An 18,289-nucleotide genomic window follows, 5' to 3' on the forward strand; every position below is an offset into this window, starting at 1 on the left:
GCGTGTGTGTGTGTGTGTGTGTGTGTGTGCGTGCGTGCGTGCGTGTGTGTGTGTGGCTTTGGTGACATTTGGGGGCAATTTAAAGAGAAAAATCCTACCTTTGGGGACAACTGGTTCATTTGGGGACACAAGTGGAGTCCCCATTTGGTTTAAATGCCATTGGTGGGTTGGATGTTGGGTTTAGGACTAAGGTGTGAATTGAGTTTAGGTTAGTTTTAGGGTCAGGTAGGTACCTGTGAAGTTAACCTTAGGGTTTGTGGTCAAGGTTAGGATGTAGAAATGTAATGGAAGTCAATGGAATGTCCCCAAATAGATAGCTGTGCAAACTTGTGTGTGTGTGTTCTGGTATTCCTGGCAGTATGGGGACAAAAAAAATCGTTTACACCACAAAGCTTTTCAGGTGGTGGCCCCGAGGCTCTGGAACGCTCTCCCTCTGTCCCTTCGCTGCTCAGATTCTACTGACTCTTTTAAGAAACATCTTAAGACATTTTTATTCAGACAGGCTTTTAGCTAAGTGCTTTTTATTGTGTTTTAATTGTTGTTTTTATATCTGTGATCTGTTTTATTGTTTTTAATTATTTTTTAATTATTTTTTGCTTTCTGTGAAGCACTTTGTGATGTTTGTGTCTGTGAAAGGTGCTATAGAAATAAAGTTTACTTACTTACTTACTTACTTACATGTATACAACTCAGGGCTCGTGGGCCGAACTTGGTCCTCGTTAACAGTTTATCTGGCCCTAAAGGGGATACTTTAAATGTAAAATAGTGTGGTTTCTTTTTTTATGTCAGTGTCACTCTGTGCACTGTCATGACAGCTTTCAACTGTTTGATATTTTTTAGTAATCTTTGATTTGTGTGGAAAGAGCAACGGAGAATTTACTTTAGTCATATTTTTATGTATTCTTTTCTTATTTTAAAGCCACGTTATATCAGATTTTTAGTTACTGTCTCTCCTTTAGAAGAAGTCTGGAAATCACAATTTTTTTTAAAAAATAGCTGATATTAGCTTTTTGTTATTTTTGATATCTTCTAACCACTAACTATGAATCATTCATTACCAAAATCTACTACATACAACAAAAATATCAGTTGTTTGTTTACGTTCAAACATGAACACTTCAAACAATCTCGGCACTCAAAGGCTCTTTAGGCAGTGGAATAATCTCAGAATGGGATTATGATCACATGGATAACAATATAATCACAGAGACCGGGCTGAAAGCAACAAAATAAAGTTATTTTCTTCTGGGAAGAAACATTGACTAAAAGCTCAAGAGAGTCAAGAAAAGTAGTTATTTTAGGGGAAAAAAGAGCTGCAGAGAGCACTAAAGCAAATTTAGCTCTAAGATTATATGCAAATAAGCTACTCATGTAGAAATTGTGTTAAAAGCATAAATATTCAACACAAAAACATAAAATTGCACACTATGGCTTCAAATGAGACAAACACTGCTAAATTTACTTAAGTCTTACCAAAGATAAGGCTTCCTCATAACAAATTTGAACAAGTCATACATAAATTTATCACTTTGCATTAAATCAGTCATTGTTTCACCATACAGTCCAGACTGCAGCAGCTTGTTATTGATTGAACTATTGACCATCATCCTCTCCACACTGGGTTTGAAATATTTCTGGAAACCAGTTTAAGACTTTCCTTCTTTTAAAAAAACACTTCAAGGAAATGTCCCAGAAGACGTGACCCATTTGTTGCTCCAGTAAGAGGTCAGCACTTCAACTTTTTTTTTTTTTGGATGTCTCTCCTTCCACACTAAAACCAAGAGGTGTTGGAGCATTTTCAGTCGCTGCCTCTAAATAATGGAACGCTCTGCCTCGCTGGATCCAAAATATTCAAACTTCTAAAAATGACAAGCCTTTTTTCCCCTCAAGACACATTTCTTTACATCAACTTTTACTGAACTTTTTATTAAATTATCTAAATATATGTATGCGTAACATGTTTGTTCTTGTTTGTATTGCTTAAATGCCCCCTTTTTATGTTCTAAAAAGCTTTTTAATAAAACAAAGCTGTTTGCACCGAGGAATGATACTGTTCTGCAGCTCAGCCCGCAGAGCTCCTGGTCCTGGAGAGTCTCCCTGAATGACAGCTTGTAATTGAAATGCTGGATTAACTGATGCCATCTTTATTTGATCCCTAGAGGAGTGTCTTTGAGCCCTTCCTAATAAAACACGAGGCGTAGCGTCCTCTAATCTCTCGACAGAACACAATCAAGTTCACGAGGGGAAAAAATAACGAGACAGGAAGCTGTCGAAACAAAACGTGCGCATCCAGCATTAAAAACGATGAAGCAATCTGTCTGAAAACTGTGGAGCTTGTATTTAGTCACGTACATTAACACATGTACAATGTACAATGCTTACATACATGTGTTCTGTAGTAAGGCAGTTTGGACCCCGGGTGTACTCAGTTTCTTTTATCTAATAAGCCAATACTTTAAGAGTGTTTCTGCAGCAGCTGCCTCCCATCCAGCAACATGAATCAAACTAAGAGCAACGAGCCAAATGAAGTGAAATGCCCATGCCATTAGGTAATGCATCTGAAGGTATTTTAAGTGAAAACCTTGAAGCTGCTACAGAAAAAGAAAAAGGTTTTGTGTCAGTCACAAAAGGGGGGGACACACAGAGAGGATGGACAAACATGACAGGCCAACAATGTTAGGCTCTTTTATTGCAGAATGTTTCGAGGGGTGGTGGTGGTGGTGGTGGTGGGGTGACAGTGTAGAATGGCAGAGCCGGAGGGGGGGGTGTCATGTCTGAAAGAAACGTGAACACCCTGAGAGTGAGTCTTCTGATCTGTAACTCATGGGGATGGATTTGTTACAGCCTGAATCAAAAAGGGATCAAATGATGATTCTTAACAAAACAATACAGCAGGAGCCTGATTACGTTTCAGCTGCTGATCCATTGAGCATAAACTGTTTCTGCTAAATAGCTTGAGTTTGCAGGCAATCAATGCAGTTCAAAATGTATACTGCTAAATACAGATGACATCAGTGAATTGTATTTTCTGTCCTTTTGCATATAAAGGTAGATCTTTTGTTACCTTCATGACGTTATTGATGATTAACTACTGGAGGGAGTGGATTAATTTTATTGAAACATTCAGGAAATATTCATTGGATGGATTAGAGCAAACACAACTACAGATGGCCCCCACACCCAGCTGTATTTAGAAAACACAAAATAGCTACAATTTACAGAGTTTTATGAAACTGAGATAAGTGCTCGTCATTAATTTTGGCATTAACTGGAGTCAACCCTGTTGATCTGTTACCAAAATGTTTCATAACATATCTCTGGATGGATCTCAACAAAACTAGAATCATTTGATGTAAATTTAAAAGTAGGTTCATGGTTGCTTTACGGTCAGTGTCAAGGTCTTGTGATTTGGCTGCAGGTTTGAGCAGGTTTGCTTCAGGGTATTCGGTGTAAAACAATTGTTAAATCTTTCTTGTGAGTTTGCTTGTCCTGGTGAAGAAAAACAAGAACAACTGAATAACTTTTGGAGTTATTCCAGTTCAAATGAGCTTTGACTCGGTCCATTTTACCGATACTGAGCTTAAAATTGATGTGGTAGCAGCTCAGCGTCATTGTGTGAAGCTATTTAATTTTCACACAATGTCTTCCATACGTTTTTGGCACGTATCTCATTACACAATTTGTAGGTGTTATTTCAACAATTCATCAAAAAATGTTCAGTTTCTTCAGGACATTCCGGCTATCACTTTAATTTCAGCAGTTTAAAAGTTTTGAGATATTTAGCTTTTTGTCTCAGTGAAAATCATTGGAGCTGTTTTCAACATCCTTAAAATCCTTCAAAACAGTTCAACCTTTCCTGTTTACATCTTTTGTTCTGGTTCTGCATTTTTTATTTTACTTCATTGTGCTAATTTTAGATTTTTTTCAGCTTCTGTTTTACTTGATTATTTCTGCTGTTTTTAATATTTTTGCTAATGTTTTTGTGTTTATCAACTTCTTTTGATCAGTTTCTTCACTGCCAGCTTTCATTTAATTTTATTATGTACAGTATACATTTACAGTATATACAGTGTATGTATATATATATATATATACACATATACTGTGTGTGTGTGTGTGTGTGTGTGTGTGTGTTCTGTAATTAATGCTACTTTTTGCTATTTTCAGCTAATGTTAGTCTTTTTCAGTTAAATTCACCTTTTTGTGAGAATTTTAGCTACATCTTTCGGCTACTTAATTCAGCAAACACACTCTAAAAATGAAATGTTGGATTTACTTAACCATGTTACGTTACCTGGTTCCACTTAACTGAGTTGAGTAAATTCAAAGCAACATGCTCATGTTCTTTGGTTAAAAAACTGGTATATTGCTTTGAATTTACTCAACTCAATTAAGTGGAACCAGGTCACATAACATGGTTAAGTAAATCCAACATTTCATTTTTTACAGTGCACGCTCTTTCTGTTTCTTTGTACTAGATTCATTTTGTCAGCAAATTTATAGCTACTTTTCTCCTATTTTCAGCTTTTTGGCTATTTGACAACAAATTACAAAATTTTTGTACATCTTTTGTTTTCCCTGCAAAAATCTTTTAGCAGCATTTAAGCAACATTTTCACCAAAAACACAAATTCCCTGAATGTTTTTTCATCTATTACCAAGAGGACAAATCTCTATTTTTTCTCAGACTGGTTTATCTTCCCAAGTATCCAAGAAAATAACATCAACATTAAAGTTAGCTGCTTCATGATTTTGATGGGATGTTAAAATATGCGTGTTGAAATATGAGAAATTTTGTTTCGAGGTGTTACTTTGCCAAACAATAACTGGCTGCTGCTCGGTTCAGAAAGGTGAAAGTTTTATTTTCTCATCTTTTATTACTTAGAGCAAATAAAGGACATGAAACTGGTGATGTAACAGCAGCTCAAACTCATCTTGCTTAACTCAAAATTTTCACAGAAGAGCATTGGCAGCACTGCTAAATATTGCAAACGATTCTGAGGGGAGAGCGGTTCACTCAGGGACATGTTACAGTACGAGCACATCTAAATAATGACAGAGCTTCTATTCTCTGTCTAATGCAGTTTAGTTGCTCTTCATCGAGCATGCACAGACTTTTTCCTCTCAAAAACCTCCCATTTGGCTTTGCAGTCCCTGTGTCGAAAAATATTTGGTGTACATTTATAAAAAGAAAAAAAAATATTCTTAGAGATTGCAGAACAAACGAAATTAAACGTTTTATGTTAAGCTTGCAAGAAATTAGTTCAAATTTAAAAAACAACTTTAGATTTAAATGCATTTGCAGTAATTGTTGCAAATAAAAAGATAGAAGCAGAAAATATAATGTAAAGTGTGTAAAACCAGTATAGACAAGGATGTTCAATGGTTTTAATGCCTACAACTGTAATAAACATGTATTCGAGTAGATGCATAATGTTAGATTTTAACTCAAATTTGAAAAGAGCATATCATTATTATTGAATGACTCGTTTAAAACTGCAAGAAACTACACAATGTTCTAACATGCATTAGTTGTATGAGGTCATAAACAGGCCATCAACCTTTAACAAATGTGTTAAAGCAGAAAACCACGAGCCTCCAAATAAAAAGATCAAGGAAAAATGAAGAACCAACTTCTTCTTGAGCTAATATTTGGAGTCCAGACTGTTTGAAAATGGTGTGTGTACAGTGCTGAGGCTTTGATAAAGAAGAGTGCACCTCAGCAAAATTGGCCAAACATCAGAGTTTTTTCCTCCCCTGAGAGAGCAGGACTGTTTCTGCTTCTCGCAGCAATAAATCAAAACCAACATAAAAAAAAAAAATCTGCAGCTTCAGGTGACACAGTCTCACAGAGACGGTGCCGAGTCCTGAACTCACTGCTGATAAACTCAAGACTCAACTGACAGAAAGAAAGACGAGATATTTAACATCCACATTACTTATTACTGTTTTCTTTGTTATGAAAATCTCCTCGGTGTCTCTGCTGCATGTTAGCCTGGAAAAATACAATGCAACAACTAAAGCAGCTTTCTCCTGACCTGAACACAAACAGGTTTAAAAATACACAGAACTGTCTGAATTAATTCCAGCTTCTCCGCTTAAGTGTTTAATTGCCTCTTTTGATTTCTGGAGCAAAGTGGATGTGAAAAATTCAATGCATCGTTTGTGTATGAGCCACTTCTAGGCTCTCCTTATTAAAACCAATTGCTCCAGGAAAACAGATCTTTAAAAATCAATGTATTCTGTTGCACATAAATAAGCCTGAGGCTGGCCAGCCAAACATTTCTCTCAGGCTCAAACGATTTGTAAAACACAGCATCTGTCATGCTTAATTTTACTTTTCCATTTCTTCGTTAGAAATCTTGTAAGAATGACACAGCAATGTGTCAAATATAGTTTTGCCATCCTAAACAAGGAATGATAAAACATTGAATTTAGTCCATCGAAGAGCACATAGGACAGCAGGCCTGTCAAACTGAGGGTTTGTGCCACACACAACAGCTTCATTGTTGCCTACATTTAAAAACTTGATAGTTAGCGCCATCGTGTGGCTCTTCTGTAGAAGAAATTAAACTACATTCATTTCCTATTACTGTAAAATTTCACATCATTTAAGTAGAAACTGACACAATAGAAATGTAACAATATTTTGAAATATGAGTCATTCTTCAAAGAATAAGATAAGATAAGATAAGATAAGATAAGATAAGATAACATAACATAACATAACATAACATAACATAACATAACATAACATAACATAACACAGACTTTTATTGTCATTACAGAGCACAATGAAATTACAGTTCAGAACACCCATTCACAAGAAGACAGAACATAACAAACATAGGAGAACAGGTGCTCTGGGTCATGCAGCCACAGACCCTGCACAGAGCAAGGATCATCTTCATGAAGACATCGTGAGGAGGTGCTACCCTTAACAGAAAAACTAAAAACCACACAAGGGAAGATGAGGAAAAAACCCATCATATTATGTCAACGAAATGTGACACACCATGGTGTTGATAAAGGAAAGTCTGGGTCTCTCTGCTTAGTTTGCTGCCCCCACGACCCGATTCTGGATAAGCAGCAGAAAACGGACGAATGGACGGACCTCTGCTTAGAGCACATTTATTAGCCAGAGAAGTAAGCTGAGTTTAGGGGGGCGTGTATCTGAAGCCATGAATGTTGTATGCGCTTGTGTGAATATCTGAAAAATGAGCCAGAAGAATCTAGTCCCCAAAAACCCACGCAGCCACAGTTCAGAATATGGATGTCAACTGTTCATTCTGTGCGACCCTCAGCTTGCTCCAGGAACTGGATCACAGACGGGAGTGAGATGGGGGGAAAGGTGGGGAGCAGACCCTCAGTCGACGTAAACATCTGGGAGAATTTAGTTCCACGGCTCTTCAAGGCCATGTAGGAGAGCCAAATCTGTAATGTTGTTTGGGAACAGAAGAAACTGTTTTCAGCCAGGCAGACAATAACAATTTTCCATCTGCCTTAATAAGCCTGTGGGTTTCAAAGTTGTTCATTCAAGTAAAAAAAAAAAAGCTGTGCTGATAAAGTTTTGGTTTGTGAAGTTTTGGCAGCTTTTTTTATTTTAATTACTTTGTGTCACATCTACCACTCAAGATTTAGTGCACAATTATAAAGTATTAATGGCAACAAGTAAAACAATACATAAAAATAAATACGTTAGCTCAAATTAACCATTTTTGTTTTCTTATGGTTTTGATTTAAATTTAAACAAGTGACTTAAAATCAAAAGACCTGAACTGGAGAAAAGTTTGACCTTTTAGTTTTCTTTCCTTCCTCTTAAATCAAACATCCCAGGAACTCTTTGACTTATTTGATCTGTCTGTGTAAATCTAAGGCAAACACGGGTTGAACTTGTTCCAGTTCTAGCAAAAAATATGCTGTTTATGTGCTCAAATCTCAATTATCTGATGTCACGTTGACCAAAGAAAAACGTGAAGGAACTATAGATTTTTAGGTATTTTATTAGCCTATATACGTGTAAACTTCTTTTTAGGACTGGGCCATTTAAACCATAGGTTTTATTTAATTTCTCCTAATACTTCAATACAACTGACACTAACAAAGATATAAAGCTGTTTCTTCCACAGCTGAGAGGAAATTTCCACCAACCTCATGGTGACAGTCTGAACCTCCCCTTTTGCTAATTTACATCACAAGTCTAATCTGTTCATAGAGATGTAAAACAATCACATGTGCTCAAACTCAAACCTTCAGGGTATAAATATCATGTAAAAAAAAGCCACATACTGTAAATATGTTGGGACTATCAAATTAAATGTTAATAGGATCTGCATCAGGACCATTTCAATTAAAAAAAATAAGAGTTTCTTCTAAAGTTTGGTTCATACATAATTAAGATATTCTTGTTATTTTATATTTTACATTTATTAGCACTGTCTGAGACAAAGGGTGCAATTTATTTGAATCTGGGTGACAGAAATCCATCAAATCACCCCAAAAAGATGTCAGTAAAGGCCCAAAAAAGATTATTCACAGTCTTTGTTTAGAAAAGTATGGATCATTCTAGTCTACTCATTCTGAGAAAAAAAAGCACATCCTATTTATTGTGCAACAAAAATCCAAAAATCATCCATTGAGGAGGTTTACAGTTTAAATCAGGACTGTTTTCCCTCAGGTAAAAACTTTCAAAGCATTAACAGCAGGTCTACGTGCAGGACGTGAAGCATCCATTGTTTGGGGGGTGGGATCTTTTCCTCGCTGTGGGCGGGGAGGAGGAGGTTACCAGGCAGATCAGCGCTGAGAACGTGCGCCGCAGCCTGATTGGCTAAAAAAACGTGGTGAGGCGTTCGTGTGCCTATTTAAGGCTTTGGTCCATTGTCGCGAGTGTTTTCTACAGCTGCTCCGGTTTAGGAGTAGGAAGGAGGGAGGACAGCTGATTGAGGATAACATCGCACTTTTTTTTTAAAAGATTGATTTTATTGTTTTTGTCTTTTAACGACAATCAAGACATTTGTTTTATAAATGTCTTTTTCTTGCAACCAGTCTCTGGATGGCAGTTTTCCTCCGTCTCCAGCGGAGGACAGGGGCTCTCAGAGGCTGTCCTGGATCAGCCTGCTGCAGAAGCTCACCGAGCTGAAGGGCAGCAAACACGAGCACCGGCTCTGCAGGAGCGAATCAGGTACTTTTACTTTTATAATGCTCATTTTTTTAAATCTGTGTTTTGAATAATTAAAAGTTTAACTTGAGGTCTTTGTTTCAGGATCTGCGACAGATGTGTCCCTGTGTGAGTCAGACTCCACTTTCTTCTGCTACCCCCCAGAGGAGACCTTGGCTGCAGGGGTGGTGGCCACCATCACACAAAGCCTCAACAATGGGTTCCACGTCCTGTGCTGCTCCAGACTCAACCTGCCTGGCCGTCTGATGCAGAACCTCTCAGAAGAGTTGCTCCACCTAGCTGTGAACGAGCCCTGTGGGCTCAGGGGGGCCCTGATAGACCTGTGCGTGGAGACTGGGGACCAGGGCTCATTGTGCACTGTAGATCAAATCGCAGTGGATTCCACCCTGGTCCCAACTTTCCACGTGACCCTGGTGCTGAGGGTCGAGTCCGGCGGACTGTGGCCAAAGGTCCAGAAGCTCTTCAAAGGTGGGAAGTCACCTTCTGCGGCGCAGCAACGACACCACAAGACCCTGAAGCTGAGCACCAGCTTCAGGGCCATCAAGAGGAAACTGTACAGCTCAGGAGAGCTGCTGATTGAAGAATGTTGATTTTCAACAAGCACACATGCCTTGACTGCAAAAAGTTTTTTTTTTTTTTTAAGTAAAACACTACCATAAACTCTGAATTGCACTGACATAAAGGTCCCCAATCAAATCTGTGCCACGATTTTAATCTGAGGACCAACTTGTCTCATGGCAGCTACTCGCCTGGACTCGTCAGTAAAGATTCATGTCTGAGCATGAGTCGACTCTTTCCCACAAATGTGACGAGGCTCCTATGAGGCAATTATTTGATAGTCAAATGATACTGCCTGGATCATGTTTTATACTTGAAAAACAGAATAAATTATTTTCTATTACATCTGAGTGCCTTTGTTCCTTGTTCCTACACTTTTTAAGTTGATTTTTCTGATTAAAATATCAATTTTGTAGCACAGGTTGCTATGAAAATGCCGTTGGAGTTGTGCAAATTCAACAAGCTCAAAGAACTATAGCTTAAATATAATTTGTTTCAAATATTTAAGTACATCAGGTCTAACAGTTTCACTAGTTGAATTTCTGAATTTCAATGGGGTTTCCATAAAAATGTCAGCATTTTCTGATAAAACTGCTTCACATAATCTCAGAATGGTGTGTGTTAAAGGTTCATTAAGGTTATCACAGCTTGTTTTAAACGAAACAAGTACTCATTGGACAAATTTTATTCAAATAAATGTATACAATTTTAGCTTGTTAATTTAATAAATATGTCTTTGAGCTGTGCAACAATTTTTTTTCATTATTCCAACAGGCTACAAGCAAATCCACAAAACATTGCAAATGACTCCTGCACTGTTAAAAGATGAATATTTACATAGGTAAGAACTATAAAAAAAATTACATCTTCCTCATGAGTGGCTCAGACAGTCTTGGTCTGTGAGAAGGCCTTGAGGTTTTTTTTTAATTATCTAGGGAAAAAAATGTTCAAAGCTAATCTCAGCAGCTTTTAGTTTTTTTCAAATAGATATCGATGTTCCATTAAGACCGGACTCGTTGCTGCCGGGAGAGGAGAGTAGGAAAATATCAGCAGTCAAGTCAAAGCTTCTCACAGTTCGACAGGACGTCAGTTTAAATCGAGCTGCAGGAAGGTGCCTCCGACGAGGCCTGCTGCTCACAAACATAAGGCATGTTTTCATTTTCGTGGTTTGCTGCAGAGAAATGCTCCAATTTGAGTGGGATCCGACTGATTTCTTCGTTCGATTCAAGCCTATTAAAAAAAAAAGAAAACAAATCAGACTGATCTGTATCTAACCTGTGCTTTTGTGGGCACGTTCTACGTTAAATGAGGCCACCCGTGACGTTAAAAAAAAAACATTTTCAAAAACACTTCTGTAAAAACTTGACCCTTGATCAAGATACAGTCAATAATAATCGACAGTGACCAACCTGGATCTGCTACTGACGTCTGCAATCTGACATAAACAGAGCTGACCCTTCAATATCTGGTACCAGATTAACAAACTATGATAAGCTAACAGCTGAAGAAATGCTGACTGGATGACTAAACATTTTAGGAAAATAAAGTCCTTACAGCTCATGTTGTGGTATAAGGACAGAATAACGATGTCTGCAGAAACCTACCTGTGTTAGTGCAAGTATTTTCTACCCATCCAATATAATCTGAATCTCAGATAGTTTGGAACAGCTAGGAGTCCCCATTCTTTGTGCTCTTTGGTATAATTCTGAGTCTCCAAAGTAACGAGCACGATACAGCAAGCCTTCCTCTGAAAGAACAAAAAGAGTCAGTCAGTATCACTGTCCATTTTCTTATAGATTCAAAACTCTACTAATCCTTTACAGGACAGCAACTTGTGTAAAATCCAGGCACATTTTCAGTGCTCTGAGTGTGAACAAAGTGCTTCCACATGTCTGAGGCTAGGAATATACCTGAATGCCAACATAAAAGAAAAACAGCGACAATAGAGCCTTTTTTAACATTACTTCTGCATTTCCAACCATAAACTTCACATCTTTTTAGACAGAGAAAAATAATGTAGTGGAATTTTAAAAAAGACATGCGCAGTTTCTTTAGAGTGAATGAAATAGATCCTTAGGACATAATTTATCAGAAAAAAAGGAAGGAAGTGAAAGTGTGTTTGGTAGATTACTTTTTGTTGTAACAATGCTTCTTGGCAATAAATCTAATAATAGGCAGACGTTCAAAACAAGTCTTGATAGCAACAGCAAAATAAGCTGTTTGCAAGAGAAGATGCAGCCATTTTTTTCTTGTGCTCAACCCACATACTCAGCTCTACTGCTCATCCCACAAATGCATGTTCCTTACAAATGTGGCACCATTTAAAAGGGAAATTAACAGGCTTTCCAACAGTGTAAGATTTATCGCCAAAAAGCATTGTTACAACAAAGAAATAATCTACCAAACACATTTTCTTCCTCTTTGTGCTAAGTATAGTATCAAACTCTACAAGTAAACTGAATATTTCAAAACCACAAGGAAGCTGTGTGAATTTGCTAAACGTCAGATCATCTTGATTAGCATAGGAGGCTATTGTTAAGTCTGATTGCATGTTTGAATAGGTGAGCGAGTGATGGGAGAACTTGTTCAGACCATCCCCCATAGACATGCATGAGTTCTTAGCACCTAGTCTGAAACTGGAGCTAGAAAGCAATTTAAACAACTATGTATAGCTACAGTACAAACACTACAAATAGTTGTAGGAAATGTAAAAAGATTCCTGTGGTTCAGAAGCACCAAAAATCATATTTTTCTACACAATCTTAAAATGCCTGTGACACACCTATACTTCAAATACAAAAAGTCAAAGAAAGCAACTTTACATTTAAAATAATTGGCATAGTACACATGATTTTACCCATTTTGTCACATAACTGGCCTATTTTCTTTTAAATTTGGCTCAGCCAAAGTGAAACAGGAAGTGACATCAAAGGGGAGCTCATTAATAAAATAAACTTGCTGGTCTCTGTTTATTAATAATGAAAAGAAACATCAGATTCTTCTCTACAGTCTGTGTTGTTAGCTTTTGTAACAATGCTCTGTTTACATGCAGACATTCCCCTTTGACATCACTTCCTGTTTCTTCACATGCCAATATTTCATCAACCGTTCATCTGAGCGACGTGAAATTTGTTTTTCAACATGTTATCAATGTTATCTTTCCAAAAATGAATTCAAGTTTATTATAAAAAATTGATGTCACAAGCACTTTAAAGTGAAGGGAACTGCTGTGGTTTTTATGGCTGAATGTGTTTTTTGCTGCTTAAATTTTCTAGACAATCAATGAATACCTTCACTTCTTATTAACCTAGTCTTGTCAATTCACTGACGAAGGAAAAGTAATCAATAATAAATAGATCTTTAACATTGAAAACTCACTCTGCTGCTTCTCTTTCCAGCAGTTGTTTCTTAGATTAGAGATGTAGTCTTCTTCTACACTTCTCTCCACATTCTTCAGGTTATTGCCTGTAAATTCTTCATTGAAACGCTCCCCCACATAAAAAGGCACCTTTAGGTGTGATGTATGCCTTTTGTGAATATGTCCAGCTGACCTATTAAACAGAAGGTACATGAAATGAAAATAAGATAGATGCTCAAGCGGTTTTGTGCAAAATCTAAAAAAAAAAAAAAAAAAAAACTGGGACAAATCTGAAACACTTACTGACGATAGCTAAGGCTGTATGGAGGCTGTGTCACCATCAGCTGGCTGAGAGCAGAAACAATGATGAGGATTAGGATGGGCAACAGCTGGACAAGCAGAGCAAAACCTCCCTGTTTTGATAAAGAAAAGAAAAAAAAACAATTGCATATTACAGATCATACTGTACTTGTATTTAATCAAGTTTATCTTAGACTTAGGACTTACATCTCTCTGCTGTTCCCGTCTTTCATGTCTATTCTGGTGGGGAAAGTGCATTCTTCCATTTCTGTAAACATGTACATTACCTAGGGGAAAAATATTAATTTAGTGGTGCTGTGACTATAACTTAGGTGACATTTCAGCTCAAGAATGCACATATTTTCAGCACACTCAGTTACAACAAAACTGTATCCCTGATTATGACATTCATTTTGACTTTTCCATACATTAAATTTAAGGCCTTCGCATTCTCCCTCCCAACTGCTGAAATCGTCTCTCGTCTCAGTTTCATGATGAAAATTGTGTCATTTTGTTTGCAGCTTTGAGTCTTCCACCCCTTCTTGTTACAATCCGTGTGAGAACTTTTCACCCCCTCTGCATGAGAACCTACTAGATTGTAGAGATGTGACGTTCGTGAACGATCCAAATCTTTTGAACGGCTCTTTACAACGAACGATAGGAGCCGAATCGCGGGCAGTAACGAGCCATTTGTTTTTTCAAACTTAAATTGCTCCCGCTTTGCTTTTTCACGGAAAACAGGCAGAGTTGTGGAGTACAGAAGCTCACGGTGAAGTGGGGAGGGGGGTTTCCGCTTGACAAACATGGTTCCACCCACGTGACGGGATGACCTCATTACGTACGGCTACGTGACGACTTATTTCCCTAAGTGATGATGTAATATGTTCAAAATCGAATAGCTCTTTTGAACGGCTCTATGAAACAAGTAGCTCCCCAAGATCCGGATCCCTTCAAAGAGCCATTTGTCCCATCTCTACTAGACTGGTCAGAGATTCGTGGGTGTGTTTTTTATGCTGAAAGAACCTGGATGCTGCATTTTGCTTCAACTACTTGTTTCCACAATTTGATTGACTGTTATACTCAGAAGCAGACATTTATAAAGATAATCAAATGGCCAAAAAACTTATGGATGGAAATAAAACAGACGATGTGCACAGAGTCTGTCTGCCAAAAACTGTAGAGATTTAACTGGGACAACCACGTGGCTGCATGCTGACTGTTCAGATTCAGATGGGAGTATGTGCCCTTTAGTCCAGCAATAATTTAACTTCATTAGACCAGTCAGATTTTAGGAAATTTAATGGCTTTTACTTTTTGTGCCAAATTGTGCATATTCTCAATGAAATGCCAGAACTGCAAGTCATCAATGATAAATGGTTATTTGTGACAATTTGTGGCATAAATTGATGTTTAGATGCAGTTCTGAAGCTTCTGGTTCAGTCAGAACATTATATTCTAAATATTACCACTCCTGAGCCTCAATTGCACCAGTCATCTGACGTTCACTTACTTGATGGGAAGCCTCCACCAAAGAACATGTTGAAGAGATCCTCAGGCGAGATGTCTGCTTCAAAGTCATGATGATGTCTGTGTCTGCTCGGGTGTGTTCTCTCCTCTCCATACTGGTCGTACTGCCTTCGTTTTTCAGCATTACTCAGAACAGCATATGCATTACCGATAGCTGAAAGATATACATACATATATATTTAAGAATCCCAGGGTTCTACGGTACCACCCACGGAAAGGTGATGAAAGATATAGTTACCTTTAAACGCCTCTGTAGCTCCAGGTGCGTGATTTTTATCTGGGTGAAACTTCAGAGCCAGCTTTCTGTATGCCTTTTTAAGATCGTCCTCAGAGGCAGTCTTTTCCACTCCGAGAATTTGGTAGTAATCTTTACAGCTCTTAATCCTGCAATAATAATAATAATAATAATAATAATAATAATAATAAAAAGACAATGAAAGTGCAAGTGAAAAACAAACAATGATTGCCTGTGCTATAGTTAGTTGAAGAACCACTTGAATGCACTTCCAATATTTATCCATACTCTTCAAAAGTAAAAATTTGAATCTAACCCCAAAATAAGATGATCAAAAAAGATAATAATTCAAATATAACAACGTTCACTTGCAGAAAGACTGTTCTGTTAAAAGTTAACATAATATTCTGTTCAACTTATTTTAGGGTCTGCCTGTGTTGTACTGAAAAACGCCTGCTTGTTGGAAAAGGCATCCATGAAGCAGACCAAAGAGAAAGAGTAGTGTTAAGTCTAACTACACTGACAGATGCACCTGCTTTTAAATTGGCCAAGTATGTTCAAGTATGATTGATGCTGGTTAATAAAAAGTGATACTAATCAATCAATCAATAAATAAATACATCACCAATCAAGCCGGTGACATGCTGCCACAATGTAGATATTATAAATAAAGCAGAACCATTGTACGCAGTGTTCAGTTTTCCGATATTTAGCTCGATGACGCCTCGGGACATCCTGCTGATTATTAAAGTGCTGATGCCTTCTTCCAAACCCACCTACCTAAAAGCCTGGTATTAAAGGGATCCACCATTAGTTGTAACATTAAACTTTATTTGATAAACATTTATTTTAACTGTAAAATAAATACTGTAACAATACTGTAGGCTGTTTAGTTTGTAATTTTTTAAAATATATTTTAACATGGACGGAGCCATTTTATTTACACACAAAGCATTCTGGGTAACCGATGACATCAACTAGGTCATTGGTGCAAGGATGCTAGCGAGCTATATCCACCCTGAAGGTTAATCTTGGACAATATCTGATGATCGACTCTTTTAAATGAAACCAGAGAGCGTTGACAGAGAGGAGAAGGTAGAAATGACTCAGCCTGTAACTGAAAATATGGATGGAGGACAACAGAGCTGCTTCATGGAAGAAGAAMCTCAGCTGAGCCTGTTAGCCTTCGCGCTAGCCCTCACGCTATATTGCCTTATATGTATTAGCTCGGCGCTAGTGTGACAAACAAGCTAAACTGAGGTCCTCCATCCATATTTTCAGTTGCAGCTGAGTCTTTTTTGTGTTCCCCTCTCTGTCATGTGGATGGAGGACCTCAGTGATGAGAGGAGAATGTGTAGCGCTGAGCTAATACATATATGTGGTGATAGCGTTGTGGCTAACGCTAAAGCTAACAGGCTAAGCTGAGGTTCTTCTTCCATGAAGCAACTCTGTTGTCCTCCATCTATATTTTCAGTTACAGGCTGAGTCATTTCTACCTTCTCCTCTCTGTCAACGCTCTCTGGTTTCATTTAAGAGTCGATCATCAGATATTGTCCAAGATTAACCTTCAGGATGGATATAGCTCACTAGCAGCCTCATGCCGATGACCTAGTTGATGTCATCATTTACCCAGAATGCTTTGCGTGTAAATAAAATGGCCCTGTCCGTGTAACATATTTTAAAACTTTTAGTTTAAAAATTATACATCCTACAGTATTTTTACATTCTTTATTTTACAGTTAAAGTATATGTTTATCAAATAAAGTCTAATGTTACAACTAATCGGGGATCCCTTTAAGGCACTACAGTAAACCAGACACACAAAATGTGTGTGCCATGATCTGCCAAAATACTGCAGTCAGCTGGCTGCACAGACTATATATAGCTCTGTCACTTCACCACTCAGCAGCTCAGAGCCGTAATGGTTGTCGTTAGTCTACAAGCTCCTATGATGTCGTCGGTACTTATATAAATCCTGCAAGAAGGCATCTCAGGCTCAGCGTGAGACATTTTGTAAAAACGCGTTGTGCTGTTTTCCTGCTCCAACACATTTGATTCAAATGGTTGCATAACCTCCTGAACATGTCAACAATTATGCAGAAAGAAGGTAATGACTCCTTTATTTGAATCAGGTGTGTTGAAGAATGGAGACATCTGACACATGCAGACAGTGGCTTTCAAAGACCAGAGTTTGACACCCTGTTTATTGACCAACACATATTTCTTTTTGTCAACATCTCTCTTGGGGGGGGGGGGAGCTTACTAGAGATTATTAGTGGTGACAAAAATAACACTAATCTGAACCACAAGGACAGAAGATAAAGTGCACTGACTTTCTGACAGCCTCCAGCTGCTCTGCTGAGTAAGGCTTTGCCGAGTCTGTGTGCTCGTGTGAGCCCGGATGAGCCCCATGATGATCTTTGTCCCTGCGGTGCCTCACACCGGCTCCATCTCCGTTCACAGCACTGCCATTTTCATCCGGAGGCTTTCCATTTTGAGATAATGATTCCAAAAGGTCTGCAAAACAGAGAGCGGTGCCTTAACAATTAACGTTTACATTAAGTTTGTTATCCAGCTAATTGATTAGCATTGAAGGTAACTACACAGAGTTTCAATGCCAACAGTAATAAATAAGTCTCAGTTTACGGCAACATGTAAGTAAATACAGAAGGAATAATTTGCAAATGGTGGCCAAGAAACTACAAGTACCAGTTACGGCTGGTAGCCAGTCATGCTAATGTTAGCTTATAGGTTTCACAGCGCCTGGCCTACTGATACCACCGCTGTCGAGATGGACGTTTAGTCGACGTACTTTTGGCCTGGTCTGTCGGAAACAAGCGCTGAGCCTTCTCCAGAAACTTCCTGGCTTTGTCCAGCTGGTTGTTGCTGACCGCATTCAGGGCTATTTTAATGCATCGCTCTGCTTCGTCCTTGTTGGAGTCCATCTCGATAAAACGGAAATGTTTACTTGCCCCGGGACGCACAAGAATGACGCCACCCGCTGTCAGACGAGTAATTAATACGTCACTATAGTCTTCAAGAGCTACTTTCTAATTTACTTTACTTTCCGATTGTTTTACTTCAATTTACTGTCATTAAAGGCAATTTCTTAAAAGTTAATACATGTATATATA

At 38.1% G+C, this 18,289-nt stretch overlaps 2 protein-coding genes across 2 annotated transcripts; one reads left to right on the forward strand and one right to left on the reverse strand.

Annotated features, from left to right (window-relative positions):
* Window positions 1–8,877: 8,877 nt before the first annotated feature.
* Window positions 8,878–10,080, forward strand: LOC106536535 (DNA damage-inducible transcript 4 protein). Its single transcript, XM_014033832.1, has 2 exons — window positions 8,878–9,180; window positions 9,262–10,080. Exons 1-2 carry the CDS (start codon window positions 9,024–9,026, stop codon window positions 9,765–9,767), a joined length of 663 nt encoding a protein of 220 aa, XP_013889286.1. The 5' UTR covers window positions 8,878–9,023; the 3' UTR covers window positions 9,768–10,080.
* A 356-nt stretch (window positions 10,081–10,436) lies between these two features.
* On the reverse strand, window positions 10,437–18,144 carry dnajb12a (DnaJ heat shock protein family (Hsp40) member B12a). The gene is made up of 9 exons (XM_014033831.1): window positions 17,968–18,144; window positions 17,489–17,672; window positions 15,159–15,304; window positions 14,904–15,074; window positions 13,601–13,680; window positions 13,397–13,506; window positions 13,114–13,286; window positions 11,340–11,482; window positions 10,437–10,965 (listed from the first exon to the last, which is right to left on the reverse strand). The coding sequence occupies exons 1-8, from the start codon at window positions 18,098–18,100 to the stop codon at window positions 11,361–11,363; spliced, it is 1,119 nt and encodes a 372-aa protein (XP_013889285.1). The 5' UTR covers window positions 18,101–18,144; the 3' UTR covers window positions 10,437–10,965; window positions 11,340–11,360.
* Window positions 18,145–18,289: the final 145 nt, after the last annotated feature.

This window comes from Austrofundulus limnaeus, unplaced genomic scaffold, assembly GCF_001266775.1.
Source record: "Austrofundulus limnaeus strain Quisiro unplaced genomic scaffold, Austrofundulus_limnaeus-1.0 Scaffold1863, whole genome shotgun sequence".
Taxonomy (NCBI): Eukaryota; Metazoa; Chordata; class Actinopteri; order Cyprinodontiformes; family Rivulidae; genus Austrofundulus; species Austrofundulus limnaeus.

Excerpts from the sequence above, each read along its gene's own strand:
- LOC106536535 (XM_014033832.1), top strand. The coding sequence starts at position 9,024 with ATGTCTTTTTCTTGCAACCAGTCTCTGGATGGCAGTTTTCCTCCGTCT. Across the intron at positions 9,181-9,261 it reads GCTCTGCAGGAGCGAATCAG|GATCTGCGACAGATGTGTCC; the intron begins GTACTTTTACTT and ends TCTTTGTTTCAG.
- dnajb12a (XM_014033831.1), bottom strand. The coding sequence starts at position 18,100 with ATGGACTCCAACAAGGACGAAGCAGAGCGATGCATTAAAATAGCCCTG. Across the intron at positions 13,681-14,903 it reads TGGTGGAGGCTTCCCATCAA|GTAATGTACATGTTTACAGA; the intron begins GTAAGTGAACGT and ends TTTTTCCCCTAG. Across the intron at positions 13,507-13,600 it reads GACGGGAACAGCAGAGAGAT|GGAGGTTTTGCTCTGCTTGT; the intron begins GTAAGTCCTAAG and ends TTATCAAAACAG.